At 47.8% G+C, this 22209-nt stretch overlaps 1 protein-coding gene across 1 annotated transcript in view; it reads left to right on the plus strand.

The window, feature by feature from the left end:
- The window catches only part of LOC119442265 (chloride channel protein 2-like), a 105151-nt gene that overhangs the window by 65025 nt on the left and 17917 nt on the right, over positions 1-22209 (plus strand). The window contains exons 6-14 of the mRNA XM_037707073.2: positions 942-1019; positions 2734-2812; positions 7000-7125; positions 10677-10761; positions 10875-10976; positions 12585-12669; positions 19476-19695; positions 20248-20358; positions 21241-21338. Of these exons, the coding sequence (XP_037563001.2) occupies positions 942-1019; positions 2734-2812; positions 7000-7125; positions 10677-10761; positions 10875-10976; positions 12585-12669; positions 19476-19695; positions 20248-20358; positions 21241-21338 (984 nt within the window). The remainder of the gene's footprint in view (positions 1-941; positions 1020-2733; positions 2813-6999; positions 7126-10676; positions 10762-10874; positions 10977-12584; positions 12670-19475; positions 19696-20247; positions 20359-21240; positions 21339-22209) is intronic.

Consider the following 22209-nt stretch of genomic DNA (forward strand, 5'->3'; position numbering starts at 1 on the left):
GAGGACGACGGGGAGTGCAATGTTGCAGTGGTAATTGCATTACGAGTGTTTCCTGCAATGGGCAGGACACGTTTGTTGTGAAGTATGTCCACATTTTGTGTTTTAAGCATTCTTCCGAGCTACAGTATTAAAGTATGTCCCACATTTGTCAAGCAACCCTAAGTTAACCAGTGCACCAATATTTGTAATTGTTGGTACGTGGCGGACCAAGCCTTTCGTTAATTTTGCTGCATGTAATCAAGACTGCTTAGGCTTGTGTGCTCAGTAAGGGGGCGAATGTTGCGAAAGTGGGGGGCGAATGTTGCAAATTTTTGTTTGCCGACAATGAACGAAATGACGAGCGGAAAACTAACCATTATCTGTTGTACTGCATGACTACGAAGGCCGACAGTTTTCTCGAAGGGAGCGTTTGGGTTTTTGTGGCTATTGCCAAGCTACTTGCCGCTTCCCGCTCGTTGTGTGGAACCTGAGTGAACCTCATGAAATAAAGGAAGAAGTACAAACGCACGCCTTAAAAAAGATAGACAAATATGACAATAAGCTTGTGCAGCACATAGCAGACGTTATGCATGCTCCATGCATGCCATCCACGGATGTTACGCGTTAAACATGCCTTCATTTTTATGACGTCACTCATCTGGCATACCGTGCTAATTGGGTGCACGTTAAAGAATCTCGTGTGGTCGAAATTAATCTAGAGCGCCCCCCTCCCCCGTGGCGTCTCTCATAACCGGTGAATTCCTTTGGGACGGAATCACGTAATTCAATTCTTCAGTTCGCCATATAAGCAATACGAGGCAAATAAGGGGCGCGGCGCCAGTTGCAGACGAGGGAACTGGCATTCCGGCACTCGTTCTTGCGCCTTTGTTGTTTAAGTTGCATGTGCAGCGTTGTTTTATGTCGTTGTAATTCCTTCACGCCTCATCCTCTGTTGCACGCAGGGACCATTTGTGCACATATCGAGTATGATAGCCACGGGTCTCAGTCGCATCGTGGCCTCCTTCAAGGGCATCTACGAGGTGAGTAGTCGTCGTATACTTTGCTGCGCTCTCTTTGTTTGCGCCATGTCCTCCGAGATCAGCGCGCTGAATGTCTTAGAGGCCATGCTCGAGCGCGCTGCGTTCCTGCGGCGAAAAATTTATTTAGTTCAAGTAACTGTGTAGAGTACTAAAGACTAGGAAATGTATAATTCGCTACAATTGTGAAATAATTCCATGATTCAGGTTTATGTGCGATTGAAAACAAAGCAAAGCCAACTTTGGCAAAAGAAAAAAAAAAAAAAGAACAACGCTTTGTTGGCTCATGAAAGTCTCTATTTCTTTTACATGTGGCGGTGACCATCATCTTGCAAGAAATTTGGAGGTAGTTTAGGAGTTCCTTGAGAAATGAGGGCACGATACCTGAAAATGTATTGAAGTCAGCTTAGCCAACACCTGCCCTGCAATTTATACTCAAAAGGCAGCAAGTTACTCCAACAAGCTTAAGTTACATTGAAATCTCAGTAATGAATTCCTAAGTAACGTGTAGCCCTCCTATAATTATAGGTGTGGCAGCGCTCTTCTCCTTCTCCCCCTTTGTCGTGTCGCATTTTTTCCCCATAAAGTGACTTCAACCGCGGCCCCAAACCACATGCACGAGTTTACAATTACTGGCGGCAGGCCCCCATTACGAGGAAGAAAACAATTCCCTCACCATTGCTGACGGAACGCGCGGCACGACGGGCATCCCGTCCAATCATGGTGACTTTTTCCAGTAATGTGGTCGTGTTTAGCGATGCTATTTGCTGTCTGAGGTGAATTGACGTAACGTGGGGTAAGCAGAGGGATCACTTGACCTGCAGCACAAATGTGTGAACCGAGACTTCAAGGCATATTTTGCTAGCTTGAAGGGTTTTCTACACGTCCATTTCTCGACTTGACCGCCACGAAAAGCGCACATTTGGCGATAACAGCTACAGGGAACGAAGCAAGGGAGAAGAGTGCCTCGAAAAGCCGCGAAGCAGTGTGGAAGTTGGTGGGGGCCGAGGGCGTTCCAGCGCCGAGTCATTAGTTGGCCGCGCCAAATGCATTGCAAGATGGGAGAGTCGGCGCTCCTGTCTATCTTGTTCCGTGGCCTTCACACTGAGTTGACTTCCTGTCCGGCCATGCTGGGTGACGGATACGCATAGCCTGGTACGCATAATTTCGGGGGGAGGGGAGGTCACATGCCCGGTGCCTCTCCCCCCCCCCCCCCCCCCCGTCCCATTTAACATTAGTTGACTCCCAGTGAATCTATGTGTATGATATGCGTTTTCATGGGTGCGTCATTATTGGGTGAATGTCTGAGCGCAAGATTCATCTGTCGAGCGACTTCGGACTGGGCATCACAGATCGCTTTCTTCCTTTTAAGAGAAGCTCATGAAATCGTGATAAACGAACCAGTGCTTTGGTATAATCATTAACGTCCCTCTCACTGCACCATTCTTTAGTGAATGTTTTACTGATTGATCCTTCTGACCGTCGAGCAACTGCGCAGTGGCGTCGCGGTTTGTTTTTGTTCGTTTCGTACGAATCGAACCATGGTGTCGTTACTTTGTGTTGCTGTTTTTTCTTGTTCACTTTGGTTCTGTTTCGTTGTTTTTTTTTTAATTTTTATTTCCGTTCACTCCCCCTTTTGTCTCTCCCTTCCCTTTTTTTTCTCCACGTGCTCCCTTTTCCCCCGACCCGTCGTTGTCCTCGGCCACCTGGTCCCCAGAACGAGTCCCGGACGAGCGAGATGCTCGCCGCAGCCTGCGCCGTGGGCGTCGCCTGCACCTTCGCAGCTCCGCTGGGCGGTACGGCACTCCGATGTGGCTCGAACCCTCTCGGAGTTCATTCTGAGTCACGCCAGGGGCCGTATTCTCGATCGATCACTTTCGGAGTTAGCGTTCGCCTGTGCGTGACGCGACGTGCAGTGTCATGCTTCGCTGGAGCTACGGGCACCTTGTCAATGCAAGCACCCAAGTAGAAAGTGTGTGACGTAAAGATAAGATGGAGTGAAGGAGACGGTGAGCCAGTGTGCACGCACCCGCAGATGAATGTTCATTTATGTATATGTTCGCTAACGATGAACGTTCACTCGCAAGCGCTCGTCTGTAGTCTCGGAAAATCCTTACATCTCCTTAAGAGGAAGCTTCAGCTCGGGCCCAACTCCGGTCCCGCACTTCAAGTGCATGTAAAGCGCAGGAACGCTTTTTCTGAGACACCCACTGGGTCCATTTTAATTAAATTTATTGCATTCGAGAGATAAAGTTAAATTCCAGTGACTGTTAGAAACAGAATTTTGATTTAGGGCCTGAATTTCTTAAAGGAATTTTCCAAAATCTCCAAGCTTGAAAAAAATAGAAGCATGAAGTTTATAAATTCGTTAGCTCTGCACCGAAGACAAATATCGCAGTTCTGTGAATTGCATCCGTTACAGCATCCAAAGCGGACAAGTTTGGCATGTCAATGTATATCTTATGTGAATGTGTTACATTTTTTGCATGAGATTTGCGAAAGTGCTACTCACATATTAGTGGTTTACTTGAGAGCCATGTATAATACATCCATTTTGTCCGCTTTAGATATACTATTAGATGCTAATTAAGGAGTTGTGATATAATTTTTATTGCTGCGTTGCAGTTGTAATTGTGATAGTGTCGTTTTCTGAAAATTTGTTGATCTTCAACAATTATTATTAAATATTTGACGGCCCAAATCAGAATTTCGCTACGAATAGTAACTAGATATTAACTTTTGCTTTTAAATGCCAGAAACCTCATCAAATTTAGTGCAGTGGTTGCCGAGAAAAAACTATTTTTTTACTTTCTAGTGTATTTATAGTTGGAGCTCCCGAGCTAAAGCTTCCTCGAGTCGTGAGATATCCCTATACGCCAGTCTCTGCACGGAGCAACGCACATATGTAACAGAATGAGCATCTGAACCAAATACATAGCAGAAAACAGAACGAAAACTGCAAAGAATTCATGGCGCACTGAACGCCAAGGTGATCGTTGGCATATCGTGAGACATCATTGAGATGTTACCGAGGTAAATAGCTGCGAAAGCACGTTTGAAAGACGATCTTCGCCACATATAGTAATATTTGGCTCGTTTTAAGCCTCGGCTGTGTAACTGCGCAAGAACACGCAAGTGTGAGATTTCACGAGGACATAATAAGTGCTGTAGTCCTGTAGTCATGAACTTATAGGTGCATGCTCAAGCGCACCTGAAAGTGAAACGGCAATAATACGATTTGTCAAAGGTAGTGCCGAGTGTACTTGCCGATTGTGCGTAATGCCGGAGGTTGTACGATGCTCTAGACGCAGTTCCGCGAAGGGTGCCTCTACGTAACGAAAATGTCGAAATATCCATACGTTTGGCAACGTGCCCCTACATTTGGAAACACTAGCTGGCAGAAGGCGTCCTTCCAGCGTAACCGCTTTTTCTGCCTACTTTCTCATTTATCTACAGTTAAGCAACAACTATCTACAATGTTCAGCTGGCTTAGCCAAACAACGCGCACAGAAAGTGAGCTATCCGAAAGCGTTCGGTCGAGAATACGGCCCCAGTTGAGGAACTTGCTATAGTCCTCACGTTCTACGAATCGGTTCATTGGTGAGGCCAATGTTTGGAAGTCATGGGCTCTGAATATGCACCAGTGGTTGCACCTCCATTTTATGAGAGAATAAAAAAGAAAAAAAAAGCGAAAAATAAAGAAGGAAAAAAAAAATAACAAACTAAGACGCACCCACAAAACTCTGTGCACAAACGCGGACACCATAGCAGTGTGTGTTTATCCGTAGTCCGCTGATAGGTTTCGCATGCGGCGCCAGTGTCTTCCAAAAGTTGGTCACAACAGATGATCGCAGTTTGAAGCTGAACTTCGTAGTTTCAATTAAAACGAGCAGCTAGCTCAGACTGGTTGGTCGTACACCTTGACGCGAATGAACTATGACGTGAAAGGACACGCTCAACGATATAGACGTCGAGATGTACCAATACCACAAATGCTAGCTCACCAGGGTTGTTCTTTTAGTCGTTGCCTGTCTTCCTAGTCCTTGTCTTACCGCGCCTATTTTCATTCACGTCAAGATTCGTAACTCAAGTTCTGCCTCGCTCTCCCTTCCTTGCTGTCTGCTTCCTTCCTTCTTTTTGTGTTGTTTATGTGTTTCTCTTTTCATTTTTCTCAAACATACAGTGCGCTGATATCCTTCTTTAGACTCAAAGACGTCCGCCATGCATGTGACGAGCTCGGCTTCTGGCTTGCCTTCACTGGCGACGATGCTCTCTTCACTCTTGACTGCGCCTCATTGCCCTCGACGGGTTCTTCATGTTGCTGGCCGAAACCGATCAACTTAATTCTCTTCCGGCGCATAATCTAGCATACGCATACACTAACCAAATTCAAATGGCGCCAAACTTAGGCTCATTCACACTGCCGATTGACAGAGATCGCGCGACCGACCGGGACTCCCGACCGATGAGCGACTCACGGCGACCGTTGTTCACACCGACAAGTGCGACCTGCGCGTCGCCACACCGATATGTCTCGAGATTGATGCGCTGTTCACGTCGGCTCGCACCGCCATCTCCACGTAAAATGAACGTCAACGTATACAGACTTCCATGCTTATGTGTCACTGATTGGTTCCGTTGGCTTGCAACCGCAGTCGCGCCACTGAAAAATCGAGAATCGAGCGACTGAACCGAAACACTCGCTTTCCGATTAATGCGACCGTTTGCGACCAACTCGGTCGCGCGGCCTCTGCGAGCCGCCGCTGTGAATGAGCCCTTATAGGTGCTTGGCGTGTCCGCAGCCACGGTTCCCTCCTTTGTTAATGTTCCTATAATCCACCACGCTCCTGGCATGCAATAGCTATTGCACGCTGGACTGTGCTGTGGTACAGCCATGACACGCTTGGCGCTTCTCACTTTCCATATAGCGTGTGCGTATGGAGAGCGTTACAGCATGACAGCAACAGCGCGGCCAGCAGGCAGCTATAAACCACAGTAACGATTGGCCCCGAAACTTTTGATGGCGGAGTAAATCATGGGACCATATCTGCCTGTGCGCCACTGCGCTGCCATTCCACTACTGTGTCGTATATGTCGGGCCTCGCTTGCGCACTGCTATCTATCGCACCATTTACTGAAATTCTCGCTTGGCTTGTAATGTTACCTCTACCGGTGGCTTATCTGTAGCTGGTTTCTAGATTACAATATGTGTTTTCAGCGTTTCAGCATTGTCTCGAGTTACTTGCGGCGATCAGAGTATTGTTGAACAGTGATGTGATGTTTTTCTTCTTTTGTTTTATTGGTCCATAAAATGAATATAGAACGATACTACAATCGTCGTCGGCACTTGAGCTGTGCTCAATAAAAATAACTTGTCGTCCTTATAACAGAAGCGAGTTATTGTCCCTGTGATAATGCTTTACACTTACTGACCGACGTAGCGCTAGCGGTCGAAGACTTCGGGTTACGGGTGTGTCAGCCCATAGCGAAATGATATTTAAAAAGAAAACAAGGAAAAGCTAATGCATAATAAGATCAGGATCGTGTAATATGGTACTCGACTGCACGTTCATCTAAAATGTCTTGCTGCTATGGCCCCCTGACACGCTATTTTTGTGAAAAGTTCTCAGTCCAGGCGTTTGTGACCAAAGCATGCTATAGCGAACGTTTGGTGCGAATCACATACGCGATGCTTCTGCCACTCGGAAGGCGAAAGTTCTCATTATACTTGAGTTTCGGTGGGCTAAGAACATCACGTGAGCTGCTGTGCAATGCTCGAAATGCATGTGCTTCGGCGTCGCGCGCGCCATGGCCGGGAAACTTTCGACAAATAATGTTTATTTCCTCTTGAACCTCTTGAACTTAAACTGGTTTACCATCTCAGTGTTCTCCATTTGTTTCTAGTCCACTCTTTCTGTGACATTTTCTGAAAAAAAAGAAGAAAAAAAAAACAAGGAAAAAAGTACGAGAACAAACCTTGCAGGAGTGCTGTTTAGCATCGAAGTAACCTCGGTGTTCTTCGCGGTGCGCAACTACTGGCGGGGGTTCTTCGCTGCCGCCTGCGGCGCCCTCGTCTGGCAACTGCTTGGAGTCTGGCTCAAGGAGCAAGGTGCGCACTCTGCTTTATCCGCGCGTGCTGTGTCGGAAGAGATAAACAGTCGTCGAACAAGGAAAGCCTCAAAAGCCTATGCGCATTTGGTGGGCTTGCTGATTCTACTACTACCAGCAGGAAAAAAAAAAAAAAAAAAGCGTATTGCGCAGGACTTGGGTAAGGGACAGACAACGTCGCCGAATAATAACCAGACGTTTATTCTTTCAGGAATTTTTTTCTCCGTTGCGCTTTTTTTTTTCCTGCTAAACGGAAGCCTCCGTTTGGAGCCAATGTTTCGACGAAATGACTTCTCTCGAAAGGACTTGTCGGTTCGATCCCTGCCGCGGCGGCCGCATTTCAATGGGGGCAAAATGAAAAAAAGGAAGGAAAAAAAAAACGCTCATGGTGTACTGCGACTCACGTGCACGTTAAAGAGTCACAAGTGGTCAGAATTAATTCGGACTCCCCCCCCCCCCTCTATTTCACTACATCGTGCCTCGCAATCAGATCTCGGTTTTAGCACGTACAACGGCAGAATTAAATTGAAGTCTTAAGCATTGGCTCCAGGCTGAGCCTTCTCCCTTGATCGGTCTCGCTGTTTATCACTTCAAGTCTCTGTGTTCCTGTGAACCGTTTGTTTTGTTTGTGTCAGACGAGCTAGGTCCGGGACACGTTTTGCAGAACCGCCGATGTGACTGATTTGATGTGGCGTTCTGCTGCCTATTGTACGAGATGGCAGGTTGGATGCCCGGCTCCAGCCTCCACATTTCCAGAGATAGTGTACTGCAGAAATGTTGTTGTATAAATGTTCGGGTGCCTACTAAAGAGGCCCAGATGGCAAAAATTTAGCTTATCATAGTCGGCATGTCACATGAACGAAACTGCGTGACACACACAACAATGTTCGCCCGAAGCGCGTGGCAGTGCGACCCGAGTGTAGTACACTCGAAGGTTGATTTTCTTCCAAACGAAACATTTCGCATCTGCGGCTGGGCAAACGAGGCCTTGTCGGGGCGGCTCGCTCGATACGCCTGTTCTGAATAGGAAACTCTCGCGCTCGCCATTTCAGGTGTGCAAATTGGAAGACACTGAACTTCTTTTTTTATTGTTACCCAAGTCACTTAGGCGTTGCGGCGCAGGGCGGGTGGCTTCTAAAGCAAACAACGTGCGTCCTATATGCCAGAAGGACTTCAGAGCGGAGTTGTTGGCAGTTCGTAACCGTTTTTCCAGAGTGCGGTCGAGAAACGAACAGTGAAACGAAACACACAGCAGAACTCGAGCACTCGGCCTGTGTGTGCCTGTGTGTCGTCTAAAATGCAGGAGCACACATCATGCATCGGATTTTAAAGGTTCTTGCTTGCGGAATCGAGTTCATGTCAGTTGAAGAGCCCTTGTCGGCTGACACAAGCTTCGTGAAACATGCATGCGCGGTGACTCACTTGTACACTGGAAACGATATGATTGAATAGGAAATGAGGGAAAGGATTTGAAGAGATGAAAGAAGCCATTTAGCTGCAATTATCGACAGAAGTAGCGTAGATTGTGCGCGCATGCGCCACAGGGAGGACCCACATCAGCCTGTCTCTTTCATAGCTGGATGCTTCCGAGACGAGAAGCAAATTCGCTCGCGACACGCGCTTACCTGTGGAACCTATAAATGCATAACAGCGGATCACAGTTGTGATCCTCAGAATGTGCCCGCTGTTGCGCGCTGTGGCATGCATCCGAAAGAATTCACAGGCTGCGACCTTTGCCGAGCGTGACGTATACTTGCATGCGTTCTCGCGTCAGCAGCGCGTATATCTGGCTGCGCGTGACGGCGCCCCTGCCGCGCGGTGCGTGCTTGTAAAACCGGCCGTGTGCACTGTTGCGGGGAGCGTAACGGGAGAACCGAGCCGTTTCTCGCCGTGTCTTATTTTCTTTCTTAATTTCGTACCCTCGTGCCGAGCTCAGTGCGTTGTTATTATACGTGCATTTTGTTTGACAGTTGCATATAGGTACACATCGTGAGGCTGTCCCTTTGTCGATGTCAACAAGGCGGCGCGGCGCTGTTCGGTTGCGATATAGTTTCCGGCGTAAGGTGTGAAAAGCAGGAAACCGCTTTGCGACATTTTCGAATGCCAGAGGCACGTTGAACGGACGTTTGCGTGAATGAGCTAGCTGCTGTAGGCGGCTCTTTCGCATAATTTTGCATTTCAGTTTCTTTAGTGAGCCTTTGATGCCAAGCATGCAATACTGCACGCGAATCTGAGTTGTATCATTTTTGAATTAACAAGCTTTTAAGTTGGATTGGTGGCCCTTTGACGTACCAACCATGTTGCTTGACGCAGTGACCCAGTTTCAAAGAACGCAGCAATATATATATATATATATATATATATATATATATATATATATATATATATATATATATCCGAACCGCATTAACAGCTCAAAAGCAACGGTACGTGCAGGTCATGCAATGGCGTGGGGCAACAAAGAACCAACTTAACTCTGCCGTGATCATAAGAGTCAATACTGTAATCAAGGACGCGAACCGTGCTTGGCTTTTCTTGGAATTTTCGCATCTCACGTGGCTTAAGTTGTGTCGATGACACTGTGTCTATGAAGCCAAAACCAGCGGTAGTACAAAAATTTAACTGTGGTGCAAGTTGGCATCAAATGTTTCCTGATTTCCGAAATACTGAAATGCCTGTTGAGGCGGATTCAGAACAGCGTAATATTCGATCGCACATTTGAAAAATTTTAATATTTGCAAGAACCTGCATGGTTTGCTATTCCATATAACATTCAAGTATGAACTAAGATTCGCTTCAATTCCGGTTTGTAGCCTGTATATAGGGTATCCCAGCTAACGTATAGCCTAGCTGTTAAAAAAAAAATGTTTAGAAATCATGGTGCAAGGTACTATTCCAAAACCTACGCTGCTTGGTAGCCAGACCTCTGACTATACTGAACACCATACGTCATATTCATACCTTGCACCATTTTTTAATATATTTTTTTCTTTGAACAGCTTGGCTGTCGTGAGCGCTTCACTTTTGAATGCTCTGCCAATCACACTTCTTTGCATTTCAGAAATACCGTGACAGAAACTACTCCACGCTTCATTTATAGGTGTTCTGCTTACGAGGAAGTACTGAAATTCGCTGCAGAGCAGTTTATGAGGGAGTTTTGTGATCATTTATCGCGACTGCGCGAAGACTACTTGAAATTTCGAATCATGCCGAAGCTTGGTTTTTCTGGCACAAGTGACGGAGTAGTGGAGATTTCCTGATACGTATCTCGCATGACAAACCTGTCACTGTGCATAAAACAAAACAAATCTTCATCATATTTAAACGACGATGCAACCTAGCTATAACGATATAATAGCTTGGTTATGTTATACACGTGTCTGGTTTATAGGTTCCAGGTTGCTGTAACATATAATAGATCCCACTGGGACATGAACTTTCTGGACGGGTCCTTATACTACCTGATTGATTGATTGGTTCCTGATATTGCCAAATTGATTAGCGCATACATCACCACGAAGTTATAGTTCCTTTTTTTTCTTCACCTTTCAGATACTATAACGGCAGTATTCAGGACAAACTTCCGAATGGACTTTCCCTTTGATCTCATCGAACTAGTCGTTTACGCTGTGATGGGGTAAGTCCTGACCACCCATCAACGTATGAATTTAGCGCCACCCGCTAGCGTTGTTCACAATAAGCTTATTTATTATTTGTTATTATTTTTGCCCACTGATGTGGTCTTTTCAGGGCCGCCTGTGGAGTGCTGGGCGCCACGTTCGTCTACATGCACAAGAGGGTTGTGCTGTTCAACCGAAAACACAAGCGCATGAGCGCTTTCCTGCAGAGGAAGTACGTATTATGCCGACGCTCAGGCTGACCGCACCGCATACTTGCCTCGTTGTGTCGTTGGAGTGATCCACTTGTTGCTGTACGAAAGCGATAGTTAATGATCATCCTCAGTTCTTTGCTTCTTGTAATATACAACGATCAGGCTATTCCCCGTGATTTGCACATGACGGCACGGACGCTTATTGAAGCCCCATTGGCAGCTTCGACTGCGCTGCGGGGGATAAGGCGGAAATAAGGAAATCAGGGGCCGAGTTACAAACCTTTTCGATATCGTTAGCGCCGTTTACCATTGGTCAGCTGCTTTCGCTAATGTGTCGATCCAGCGTCACCACTGGGCGGCATCTGCTCTTAGCGCAATCTTTTCGGGAATACGCACCCAGATTACGACTGAGCCTCATACCGCGCTAGTAGCAGGCAGTTCTTAATTATAGAAGACACAAGTAGGTCGCGTGTATACGCTAAACGAACCTTGTCGTTTGCGTCAGTGGCACTGCTCGTGCACACAAACCGAACTTTATATTTTGTGCGTATGACCGTTAGCGCGGCTCCTAATCTACTGAAGTTACTTATTACTCCAACATGCCTACAGTGCTCACGCCAATGTGAACCAGTTCTCTCGACGCCGTAATGTATATATGCGCGTGCCGTCCGCTCTTGGAGGTCATGCGACGGAGGCTTTCATACCTTGGGGGAAAAGTGGCGCTATCGGGTTGTTGCGCGCACAATATCAGTGAATGAAATTTTACCTATTAGCTTTTTAATAACGCCTTTAGTGGCATCTTATAAATGCAGAATTGTAGGCCGCAAGTACTCAAAGAGTAGTCGTTTTATTGCTAAGAAATTGTGTCTTTCAAGCAGTTTGTAGAAATAAGTACTAGAATTCTGGAGAGAAATGTGTTGATGTTGGCCCACGTGCACTATTGAAAAAGGCAGCACGTGAAAATGTCGCTATTAGAAGTTATTATTACTTATGAATTATTATTAAAACCTATTAAGAATTTTTTTATTAGTCGTGTTGGCGATTTGTCGCGCAAACTCTGATGTCTGCGCCGTTATGTATCTTGGTCAGCGAAAATTATCATTTTATTTGGAATCCAATATTATTTAACAATAAAAGACAGTCATCCCCGAAGCACGCGGCATACACGCTGAGCTTCTACGGGGGACTGCTCTTAATGTGTAATAAAATATTTTGTTGAAACAACTGTAGCTGCCATATATATAGGCCTTGTCGGTAAACCCATGTTTATAGGTACACAGTGTTATCGGCGGCCCACCGGCTGGTGTTTTTTGTCGACAGCAAAATTACTCAGGCGGCGGTTAATTGGATTTCGCGTGACACGGTATTAATTTATATATGGACGGTCCGCGCGCGCTAAGCGCCGAGGAGTAGGTGGCTTCCCGAATGCGCATATGTAAGACAGCTCTATATATCGTTGGCGTTGAGACGCAAGCTTCGTGCTAGTAATAACTCTAAAAATGTAACAAATACTCACGCTTGTTTCGATAAAACACAAATGCGCGTAACGTTTTCCTTTCTTCCTTTCTTCTTTTTTTTTTAGGTGAACGTAAGTAAAAAATAACGGCGGGTTTTGTTTTCTTTTTCAGCCGGTTTCTATACCCGCTGATCATTACTGTATTCATATCATCGGCTACGTTTCCCGAGGGCCTCGGACAATTCATGGCTGCAGAGGTGAGACTCCACTCTGTAAATGTGTTTTGACGATTAGGAATGTTAAGAGGCAGCGTGGATTAAAAAACGGGCCTAGAGAGAGAGAGAGAGAGAGAGAGAGATGGACGTATACAGGAAGGGAGTCGCACGGGCGCGATTTTTAGTGTAAGTCTTCGCTGTCGGAGTCAGCTGGTCTTCGGTAGTGGTACTTACTCCACCTGTCTGGGCTAGTTAACGCGTTTAATGCAGGCCAACAGCAGTGGCCCATACTGTCCGGCGTAGTTCTTGTGGTGGAAGAGTCCAGCTCTCTTCCAAAAATGCCTGTTTACATTATTTACAGGTTTTACAACTTCCTATTGACTTTACTGGCGTCCTTTTTACATTTACCATCTCGTGACATTAGTTCATACAATGCTAAATTAAGTCTACTTATTTTCTTCAAAAGATAGCTTTCAATACAATTATTTTTTTCAGTTGAAGCTGCTATCGGTCTTGTGTGCGGCGTTTGCGTGCACGTTGCGTGTGAAAGGGGCTGCACACACGTTCTGCACACACGAACGTGTGTCTCCGTTGCTTTGTACCCGCTTTTGATTTACTTCAGTGCCACTGCCAATTTAATGCCAGCGTTTCAGCTGTGTGAAGAAGCCTAGCTGCTTGCCGAGTTTTGTATTGCCGTGTTTTCTCACTAGGTGGGTGTAGGTGGATACTTCACAAGTCAGTAGCCAAGCCGACGTCACCGTAAAATGTGTTGAGATTTTGTGGTGACAGTTGTTCCAACTGTTGTCGCACTGCTCTTCGAAATCATGTTTTTTGCTGGTAGCGGACAGTGAATCTCTTTGGGACTTTGATTCCTTTCAGCAAGAACAACCAAAGGGACTCTTCAAATGCAATAAAAAAGGCGTTTATGGAGGAGACACTCAGGCGTACGCGAGTCTTGGGCGGTTCCGAGAGGAGAAACGAGCGTTAAAGACCATCCATCCTCATTTCGGCCGACCTTCGACCAGTCGTACTATACGAGATTGAAAAACCAATGGGTGGCTGCTGAGTGGAATTTGAATGTGGAATTAAGAATGAGGTGCAAAAGACACACACAAAAAAAGAACATTTGTTTCATTTTGCGCCAAGATCTGAAAAATCGCATCGAAAGTGACAAAGACCTTTTTTTAAAGATCATAACGGGTAATGAAAGCTGGTGTATGGGTATGACTCCGAAACAAAACAAGTTGCGAGCCAGTTAAAGACGTCTTCTGCATCAAGACCGAAAAAAAAAAAACATCATCGACGACTACAATATTCCCTAATGCTAAATTTGAGCGCAGCTGTATACGTGTTTTCATTTCGCGGTATATGGACTGGTGCGGTCAATCTGTCTCGTGCGGGACGTTGCAAACGGAGCGAAATGTGGCGCGACTGCCTCGCTGATCTGGAGATCGCGAGAGCCAGCGCGTGGGTGACGCGTGGGCGCGATTCACAGCATGCAGCCGCCGCCGCCGACAGACCTCATAGACGACGCGCGCCATTCTGGCGCCATCTCGTAGCCATCGTCGCCACACTACGCTTTTCTTCTCATGCTTTCGCCATACCCTCCTCCGCTTTCCACCGCATGATTCCACTGCACCCCCTCCCCACTTTCCTCCTCACACCTCATCGCTCTCGCCGCTTTACTCATCCCCCGCGCTGGCCTGCCACGGTCCTGCTGCTGGTTCGCTCTTATTTTTCGCTGTGCTCGTTCGCTCGGTTACGAGGTAGGACGCCGACGCTCGCCGATGGAACGGGCGCCTAAGAGCTGCGCTCTAAAATGCGAAAAGTGCGCTTGTGTGGAAATGATCATATTTTTTTTTTGCTTCTCCTCCGGCGTTTGTGGAGTTGTGCAGCGGGAATTTGCTCTTTCTGGACCGACTGTAAATTAAAAATTTTACTTGGCGTTATTAATGCGGTTAAGAAACAATGTACGATGAGGGAAACGTGCAAAATTGTGCAATGCGAGTGATTGGTTTCTCCATCACAAAAGCGCCGAAACTCGCAGTGCTTTGACCATGTATTTAGCCTTTCAGGGGTGGACCGGCGTTCCCCACGCGTCCCATTCACCAGACCAAACTCTCTGCAGTCTTTTTTTTTTTACGAAATTTCGATAAAGGACGGTTTAAGGAAGATTTACCACGTGCATGAGGTGGAGACAACTTTGCAGGTGTCACTCAACAACATTAAGCTTGAGATACTTTGAAGTTGCTTCGAACAGTGGGAGAAAAGGTTGGACGAGTGTATTGACTCCGTTAGAGATTATATTGAAGGAAACGAAGTCCTTTTTGTCCTAAATGAAAAGTGTTTCTTTTGAAGGCGGTCCTGTTTTCCTAGGGTTACTCCTCGTACAGTCAGTACCCCTTGTAGAATTGACTGAGGTATACCTTAGTACAATTCAAGGCGCCTTTGGCGGGCGCCCAAGTGCTTGTAATTCGATTTCGACGCTGCCTCGTGTTGCGCTATATATATGCGACATATCCTGTGAGATGTTGCTGCGCCCTGCAGTTTGGATGCAGGGATAGTGGTGATGGCGGCCGAATAACTACTGTGCATTCCCATGCGCTCTTGTCTAAAGCGCGGAAGCGGCGGGCTCCAGACTGTGCTTGTGCCCACCGGATCCAACCGGTTAGCGAGAGCGTGCCTATATATATAATGCATCCGCTTGCGGATACGGGTTGACCCCAGCTGCATATGTATAGAGGATATAGCTCCCCGCGGGCGATGTTTGGCGTGCTCCGCAGGGATGCAGTTGGCGGAAGAATCTGGAAAGTTGTGCAACGTACGGGAAACATAATCAGTCATTCGAAGAATATCGAATAAAGCTTTGAAAGGCTCACTCATTCCACCGCTATAGGGAAGGGAGGGGCGAGAGAGGATCGTGGGGCACGATGCGAGCGTCGTCGTATATAGATGGAAAGCGGCGTGATACCCGTTGCTCCCCTGCTAGGGTATTCACCCTTTATGCTACGACACCGTTGTAGAAAAAAAAAACGAAGAAAAAAAACACCCTACATCTTTGAGAGAGAGAGAGAGATAATAAACTATGCAAAAGAGCACACGAGCGTAGGTGTAGCTCCTCCGCTCTGCAGTAGGTGGTCTCCTCAGTCCAGAAGTCTAGCGGCCTTAGCTGCCCTTCTCGCTCGGTTGACCAGGCTGAGCTGGTCCGTCGAGTCGGAGCTTGACAGCGCTGCCTCCCATTGCCGTGTGGTGTACCGTCTAAGCTCACGTAAGCGCTGCTGACAGGAAGGTACCGGTCTCGAAATGCTTAAGACCTGCACACGCGTGCAGCGTGGCAAAAGTACAGCTGAAAAAATTATTAGGCGCGTAACAGTCCCAGCGCTTACATGAATGTGACAATGTCGGGTCGAGTCGGCTTGTTGGGCCGAAAACCGATCGTCGGGTTCATACAGACGTTAGCGGGTCAGGCTCTGAGCTAGCGCCTAAGTGAGTTCAGTCAACCCGCCTGCAAGGGGTGGGTTGACTCGCCCAACACGCTTGGCAAGATGTATGTAAACATCCTGCCAACGTCTTGACCCAACTCGATGCGACCGCGTCGAGCTGGGTCAGCTTGACTTCTGACTTGATGCGGTCGCGTCGAGTAAACGAAGCAAGTGTTGGTTCGACGGAGTTTGGCTGAGTGCACACAGGAGGCCGACGCGGCCCAAACCGTAGATTTTCGCGGGACGTGTGCGTTTGAGAAACGTGCACTATAACGATGACGGCGCCGCTGTTTTGAGGGGGTGTTTGCGGTGATAAGGCGCGCCTTCGTTTCTCAGCGTGGCGACTACCGAAGCCGGCCTGGCGCCGGAGTATAACTTGATTGATAAGGTGTGACTGCAAAATGCTGTACTTATGGGAAGGAGCGCGAGAACTTCGCCTGTATGGCAATTCGTGCGCAAAAGTCAGGCTCTGTATAGCGAAAATGCGGTGCCTCCTGTATAAATGGCAAAAATGAGCGTTAAAATACGCCCACTACCGCACTGTTTGTTTTCTTTTATTGCGATAGCAATTATATGGACACTTCAACCGGATTTCTGCCGTCGTCGTCGCCGTCGCCGTGAGGTTCCCTATAGATAAAATCTTCGCCGCGTGCCGTATGCCCGAGCGGAAGCGTGCGGGGACGCGCGCTATCACGGAGAGCGAACGCACTCAATCTCCCACGCGCAAGCAAGGAAGCGGGAAGCCAGCGCCTGAGGGAGCGGGGGGGGGGGGGGGGGGGGCACTTCCACTCTGCCAACAACCGCGCTCGTCGCTCGCTCGCACCGTCTCTTATCTCCACACGGCTCTGACCTTTATGCGCCGTGCATTCGCCGCTCAGTTTCCGTTGAAGCGATAGACCGCACGTACCTTCGCCGCTGCGGCGTATCCGCTTGCTGCCAGAGTTTTGACGGTCGTTGTCTGCAGTCATTCAGTGTGATCTATTCATGTTTGTTTGTGCGCGCTCACACCACGCTTGTTCATTCAGTTAGTAATAGTCGGGCCACATTTTCCAACGCACGCTACACATGCAATGCTGCCCGGATCGGCAGTGCAGCGCTACAGGTGTGTCCCTTCGCACGCGCTGCCCACGGGAAGCGCTTCTCATCAACACCACCGTTTCACACGCGCCTTCTCGTGGTCATCGAGTCTCTCTTCATGTCGGTACTACTTACGCCGCAGCACACCTGCTTACTTAATCAGCTCAGGTTTACTACAATTCATATTGTTACCAAAGCCGCTCACCTTCGTATGACATTGCTGTGTTGCTATCGCATTCATTGCTTCGCCCTTCGGGCGAAACTGTGACAGATTTTTTACCCTTGTTACCTGCCGCGCTGGCCCACTGTCTATATGGTGTTGTGCTGCTGAGCTCGAGGTTACGGGTTTGATCCCGGCCGCAGCCGCATTCCGATAGGGGCGTCGAACACTGGACTATATGAGCAGATATCAGCCAATCTCCGATTGGAGCGGAATTCAAAAAGTAAAAAGTCGCAGTGTCGCCCGAAAGACGAAGCATTGATAGCGATAGCAAAGTATTAGACAGGTATATGCGAAGTAAGGTTCATAGTTTTATTGGATGTTTAAATTGCAGCCAACATTGACTTCCTAAATAAACTGGCAAGCATGGGGTCACGTGCACATGGGAAACATGAACAAATCTCACTCGATGACCTCGAACACTGGCTGTCACACCGCTGGCGTGATGAAGAGCGCAAACAAGGGGGAGTGAAAGCTTCGTGCTGCCGCGATCTCCGAAGTTTGACATTACCCGACCTCGAGCAGTATGATCATGAAAAGGAATCGCACATGATAGCTTCAGCCATTTCGGCTCATCCAGGCTTTGTACCCGCCGGAGATTACCTCCAAGACAGGCGCGCGGGACAGGCTTGCGCAGCCATGGCCGGGCTCGAGGAACGAGCGCGTGCTCTCCAGGTATGTCGATTTTACTGGCACATGATTGCACAGCGCACATTGTATGCAAGGTTCCGCTAAGCTGTGACCGCGTGTACACCGGCCAAGCAGTGCGTTGCCTAAATTTAAGCGAACGTACGTGAGCATAGAAGTAAGAAAATAAAAGCTGGCGACATCTAGCAGATTACTGCAACCGATGTGCGTATTCACCGTTCTTGGATAAAAATATATCTTTCTAAGGAGCACGAGAACAAAGTCGGCAGTTTTCGCCCGAAAAGCGGAGCATCGATTGCGAAGGCAAATTATTAGACAGCTATACGGCAGCAAGCTCAGTTCCTTTATCAGCTGTAAAAATGCTGTAAGCATTCGCCTCCTAACTAAATTAATAAGCACGGTGTCACGCGCGCACATGCTTGCACAGTGAAATGAACACATCTTACTCGATGACCGCGGACATTCGCTGTCAGAACGCTGGCGCGATGAAGAGCGGCAGCAGCGGTGAGCGAATTCCTCTTAATGCAGCCCTCGCTTCAACGCGAACTAGGCACGCGAGAATACAGCGCACACGAAGCCATCAGTTATCTACGGTCGGTTAGTCTTCGAACCCACCACAGATTACCTTCAAGATAGGACGCGCGCGGCCGCACACCTCCTCTCCCCCCCCCCCCCCCCCCCACGCCTTTGCGCTCGCGAAAAGTCGGCGTGCACTCAACTCGCCTTCCTCCCCTGCGCGCGCGAGAAGACGCCTCCGCACCAAGCCACCATCCTTCTCGACTCACCCTCTCGTGCTTTCCCTCGCACCTACAGCATACGGCGCGCGGCCACAATATTATCGCGCTCGGACTTTATACGGAACATCACGGTGACGTCGAAGACGTAATTTCGCCCGGAGTGTCCATATAATTGATATCGCAATAAAACCAGAACGAAAGATAGTCGAAGCAGCTCACTTTCTGAAAACTGCTATGCATGTGTGAACCATGGGCCGTATTCTGAAACGTTCGCCTAGGCGAAATTTCTTTTTTCGCTTTCAGGCGTGCTCGCTGATTGGCTGGTTGAGCAAAATTGAATGACGTCGGGCTCAACCACCCAATCAGCTCATCCAATTTTGCTAAAACAGCCAATCAGTGCACGCCTGAAAGCGAAAAAAGAAATTTCGCCTAGGCGAACGTTTCAGAATACGGCCCCATGTCAGTGTTGGTTACCGTGAAAAGGAATGCCGTTGCGAATGTGAATTTGTACGTCGCCTGCATGTAAATATACCTAGTTGGACGTAATTGAAGTAAACATTTGGAAACCAGCTCCAGTATACGTTGTATGCGTGCGCCTCTGATGTCCTGCCTGGTCGTGCTGCTGTATACGCGCTTTTCTTCAAGAGCCTCAATATACATAAAGGATTGTGCGTGAACTCGCAGCTGACGACGCACGAGGCGGTGCACGACCTGTTCTCGAATTTCACGTGGACCTCGAGCGACCTGGGCGTGGACGAGCACATGGTGGTCAACCACTGGGGCACCACCAAGGGCCGCGTCTTCCTCACGCTCAGCCTGTTCATCTTCATGAACCTGTGGATGACCGCGCTGGCCGCCACCATACCCGTGCCGCTGGGCCTCTTCATACCCGTCTTCAAGATGGGTGAGGACGGCTGCCATCATTGACACGTGGCGGGATCTGTTACCTAATCAAAGCGAAAGAAAGATAGGAGCGGAATCTGTAGGTACAAGCCCGAGTATACAAATCGGCCATACGATTGTGAAAGGGGTGCCATGGTGTATACTGGGGAGCAGTGCACGTTAACGAATGGCCAAGCAATCGCGTAGCGTAGACATGAGGAATTTCGCAGAAAGTGCTTGCGAGTTCCCCAAACAGAGTATCGGGATGCTTTCGGCGTCGCTGGAAGGCAAGGCCAGTGCTTTTGGGTTTCTTTTGCGGGCAGCAGTAACGCCATGTAGCTGTATCACTTTTGCGTGCGTATTTCGTTCATGTAGCATCGGGTGCGCCGTGTAATCTCACCTCATATTTCAGTGTTATCATTTGTAGTCCCCGTTATCTTACTGGTATGCCCGCGCGTTAACCTTTACGCAACTATTTGGCTCGAGGCATTGACGACTGCATCTTTCGTCGTACACGCTCATCTTTCTATGCCGCCGTCTCATAAAATGGCGCCCGCTCAACGGACTGTTTCAGGCGCCGCTTTCGGCAGGCTCGTTGGCGAAACGATGGCTGTCCTCTTTCCGGAAGGTATACGCATGGGCGACAACATCAACAAGGTCATCCCTGGCGGCTATGCTGTCGCAGGTAAGCATCACCGTGACCCATGGCAGAAAGGTTGGCTGAGCGCTTGGCGTTCAGCAAGATAGCCTATAGGAGCAAAACACAATTATACATACCTTACGCTTGCAACTGCGCCTCGTGGGTGTTTCATTGGAATAGAAGCCTTTAGCGCGGGGCCAACTCCGATGTCGCCTATTCAAATGCACGTAAAATGCAAAAAGGCTTTCATGAGACAACCACTGGACCAATTTGAGTAAACTTAGTTGCATTTGAGATATAAAGTTCGATTCTATTGACTGTAGGAAGCAGAATTTTGATTTAGGGCCTTAGTGACGTTCACAAAAATTTCTGGAAATTGATAAGATTAACAAAAAATGAAGCACGAAGTTTAGAAATCCGTACCTCTGCACCAAAAAAAAAAAAAAAATAGATGTCGCAGTTCTGTAAACTGCATCTCTTAGAGCATACAGAGCGGACAAATTTGGTGAATCATGCGTAGTGTACGTATAATATTTACAATTTTAAACGAGGGTTTTGCAAAAGGTCCTACTCACAAATCAGCGGTATATAATATATAAATTTTGTCCGCTTTAGATGTATTATTAGGTACAGTTTACGTAACTGTGATATCGTTTTTCATTGCTGAGTTAGAGTTCTAAACATGATAGTTTCCTTTCTCTAAATATTGCAATTTTTATCTATATCTATAGGAAAAGATCGATGACCTCAATAAGAAATCGATTCCTACAGTCACTACATTTTTTGTTATGTTACTGATTTTAGGCTAACGATTGTTGCATTCGTCTCGTCGTCCCGCCATTAACTCGTGCTTGATCTCAACTAGCTGGCTGCGTATTGGAGACTCCTCTCGGCTTTGACGCTGTCTTGTTCTCTTCACCCTCACAGGCGCCGCAGCCATGGCTGGAGCCGCCACACGTACCATATCGACCGCTGTCATCGCGTTCGAGATGACGGGACAGATGTCGCACATCCTCCCCGTCATGGTCAGTTTTACATACGTCTCCTGCTCCGCAGTTGGTGACATGTTTCATTGGACCCCTGATGCATGTTTTGACTGTTAAGAGTAAACGCGTGCTTTGGTCGAAGCACGTGCGTTAATTGTCACGATGACCTGTTTTGCCTGGTATTACTCATCTATACCGATATTTTTGAGCTGACAGTCGACAATGAAGGTCACTGTGTGAGCGCATTATATAAGTCCGTGCTGACCTTTGTGATATAGAGTGCTGGCGCTGCTAGTAAGATGTTCCACTCCACAACTGTTGCGCATGGTTATACGACCCAGTTTGTAAGGGAAGTGCGGGCTAAGGACGAGTTTGAGTGACACTGAACTAGATTGGGGGAGTGGGTCCAACGCAGGCTCCCCGCAGAGGCTTTTCTTTATGTAAAAGTTGGTGGCGCCACCGTCACTTTTTCCCGGTATATTCTTTTATTCTGGTATATTCCACAAATTACAAAATATGTTAATACTCAAGGCTAGGCGGCGTGTGCCACGGCCCGATTTAAAGGGTTCAGCCTCATCCATCCATCCCGAATGAGCGGCCCCGCGTGCCGGCCGGTCTCTTGTCGCGTTGGAGACCCTACCGCAGCTGCATGGAGCTTTGACAGGCGGATACTCGGTGGCGGTAACTCTGAGATTATTCCCCACTGATCTATTGTAAACAAAGTAGAAAAAAATGTCACAGTTTCGCCCTAAGGGCGAAGCAATGAATGCGATAGCAACACAGCAATGTCATACGAAGTAAGGTGAGCGGCTTTGGTAGCAATATGAATTGTAGTAAACATGAGCTGATTAAGTAAGCAGGTGCGCTGCGGCGTAAGTAGACCGACATTAAGAGAGACTCGATGACCACG

The sequence above is a fragment of the Dermacentor silvarum genome, chromosome 2 (genome assembly GCF_013339745.2).
Source record: "Dermacentor silvarum isolate Dsil-2018 chromosome 2, BIME_Dsil_1.4, whole genome shotgun sequence".
NCBI classification, from domain to species: domain Eukaryota; kingdom Metazoa; phylum Arthropoda; class Arachnida; order Ixodida; family Ixodidae; genus Dermacentor; species Dermacentor silvarum.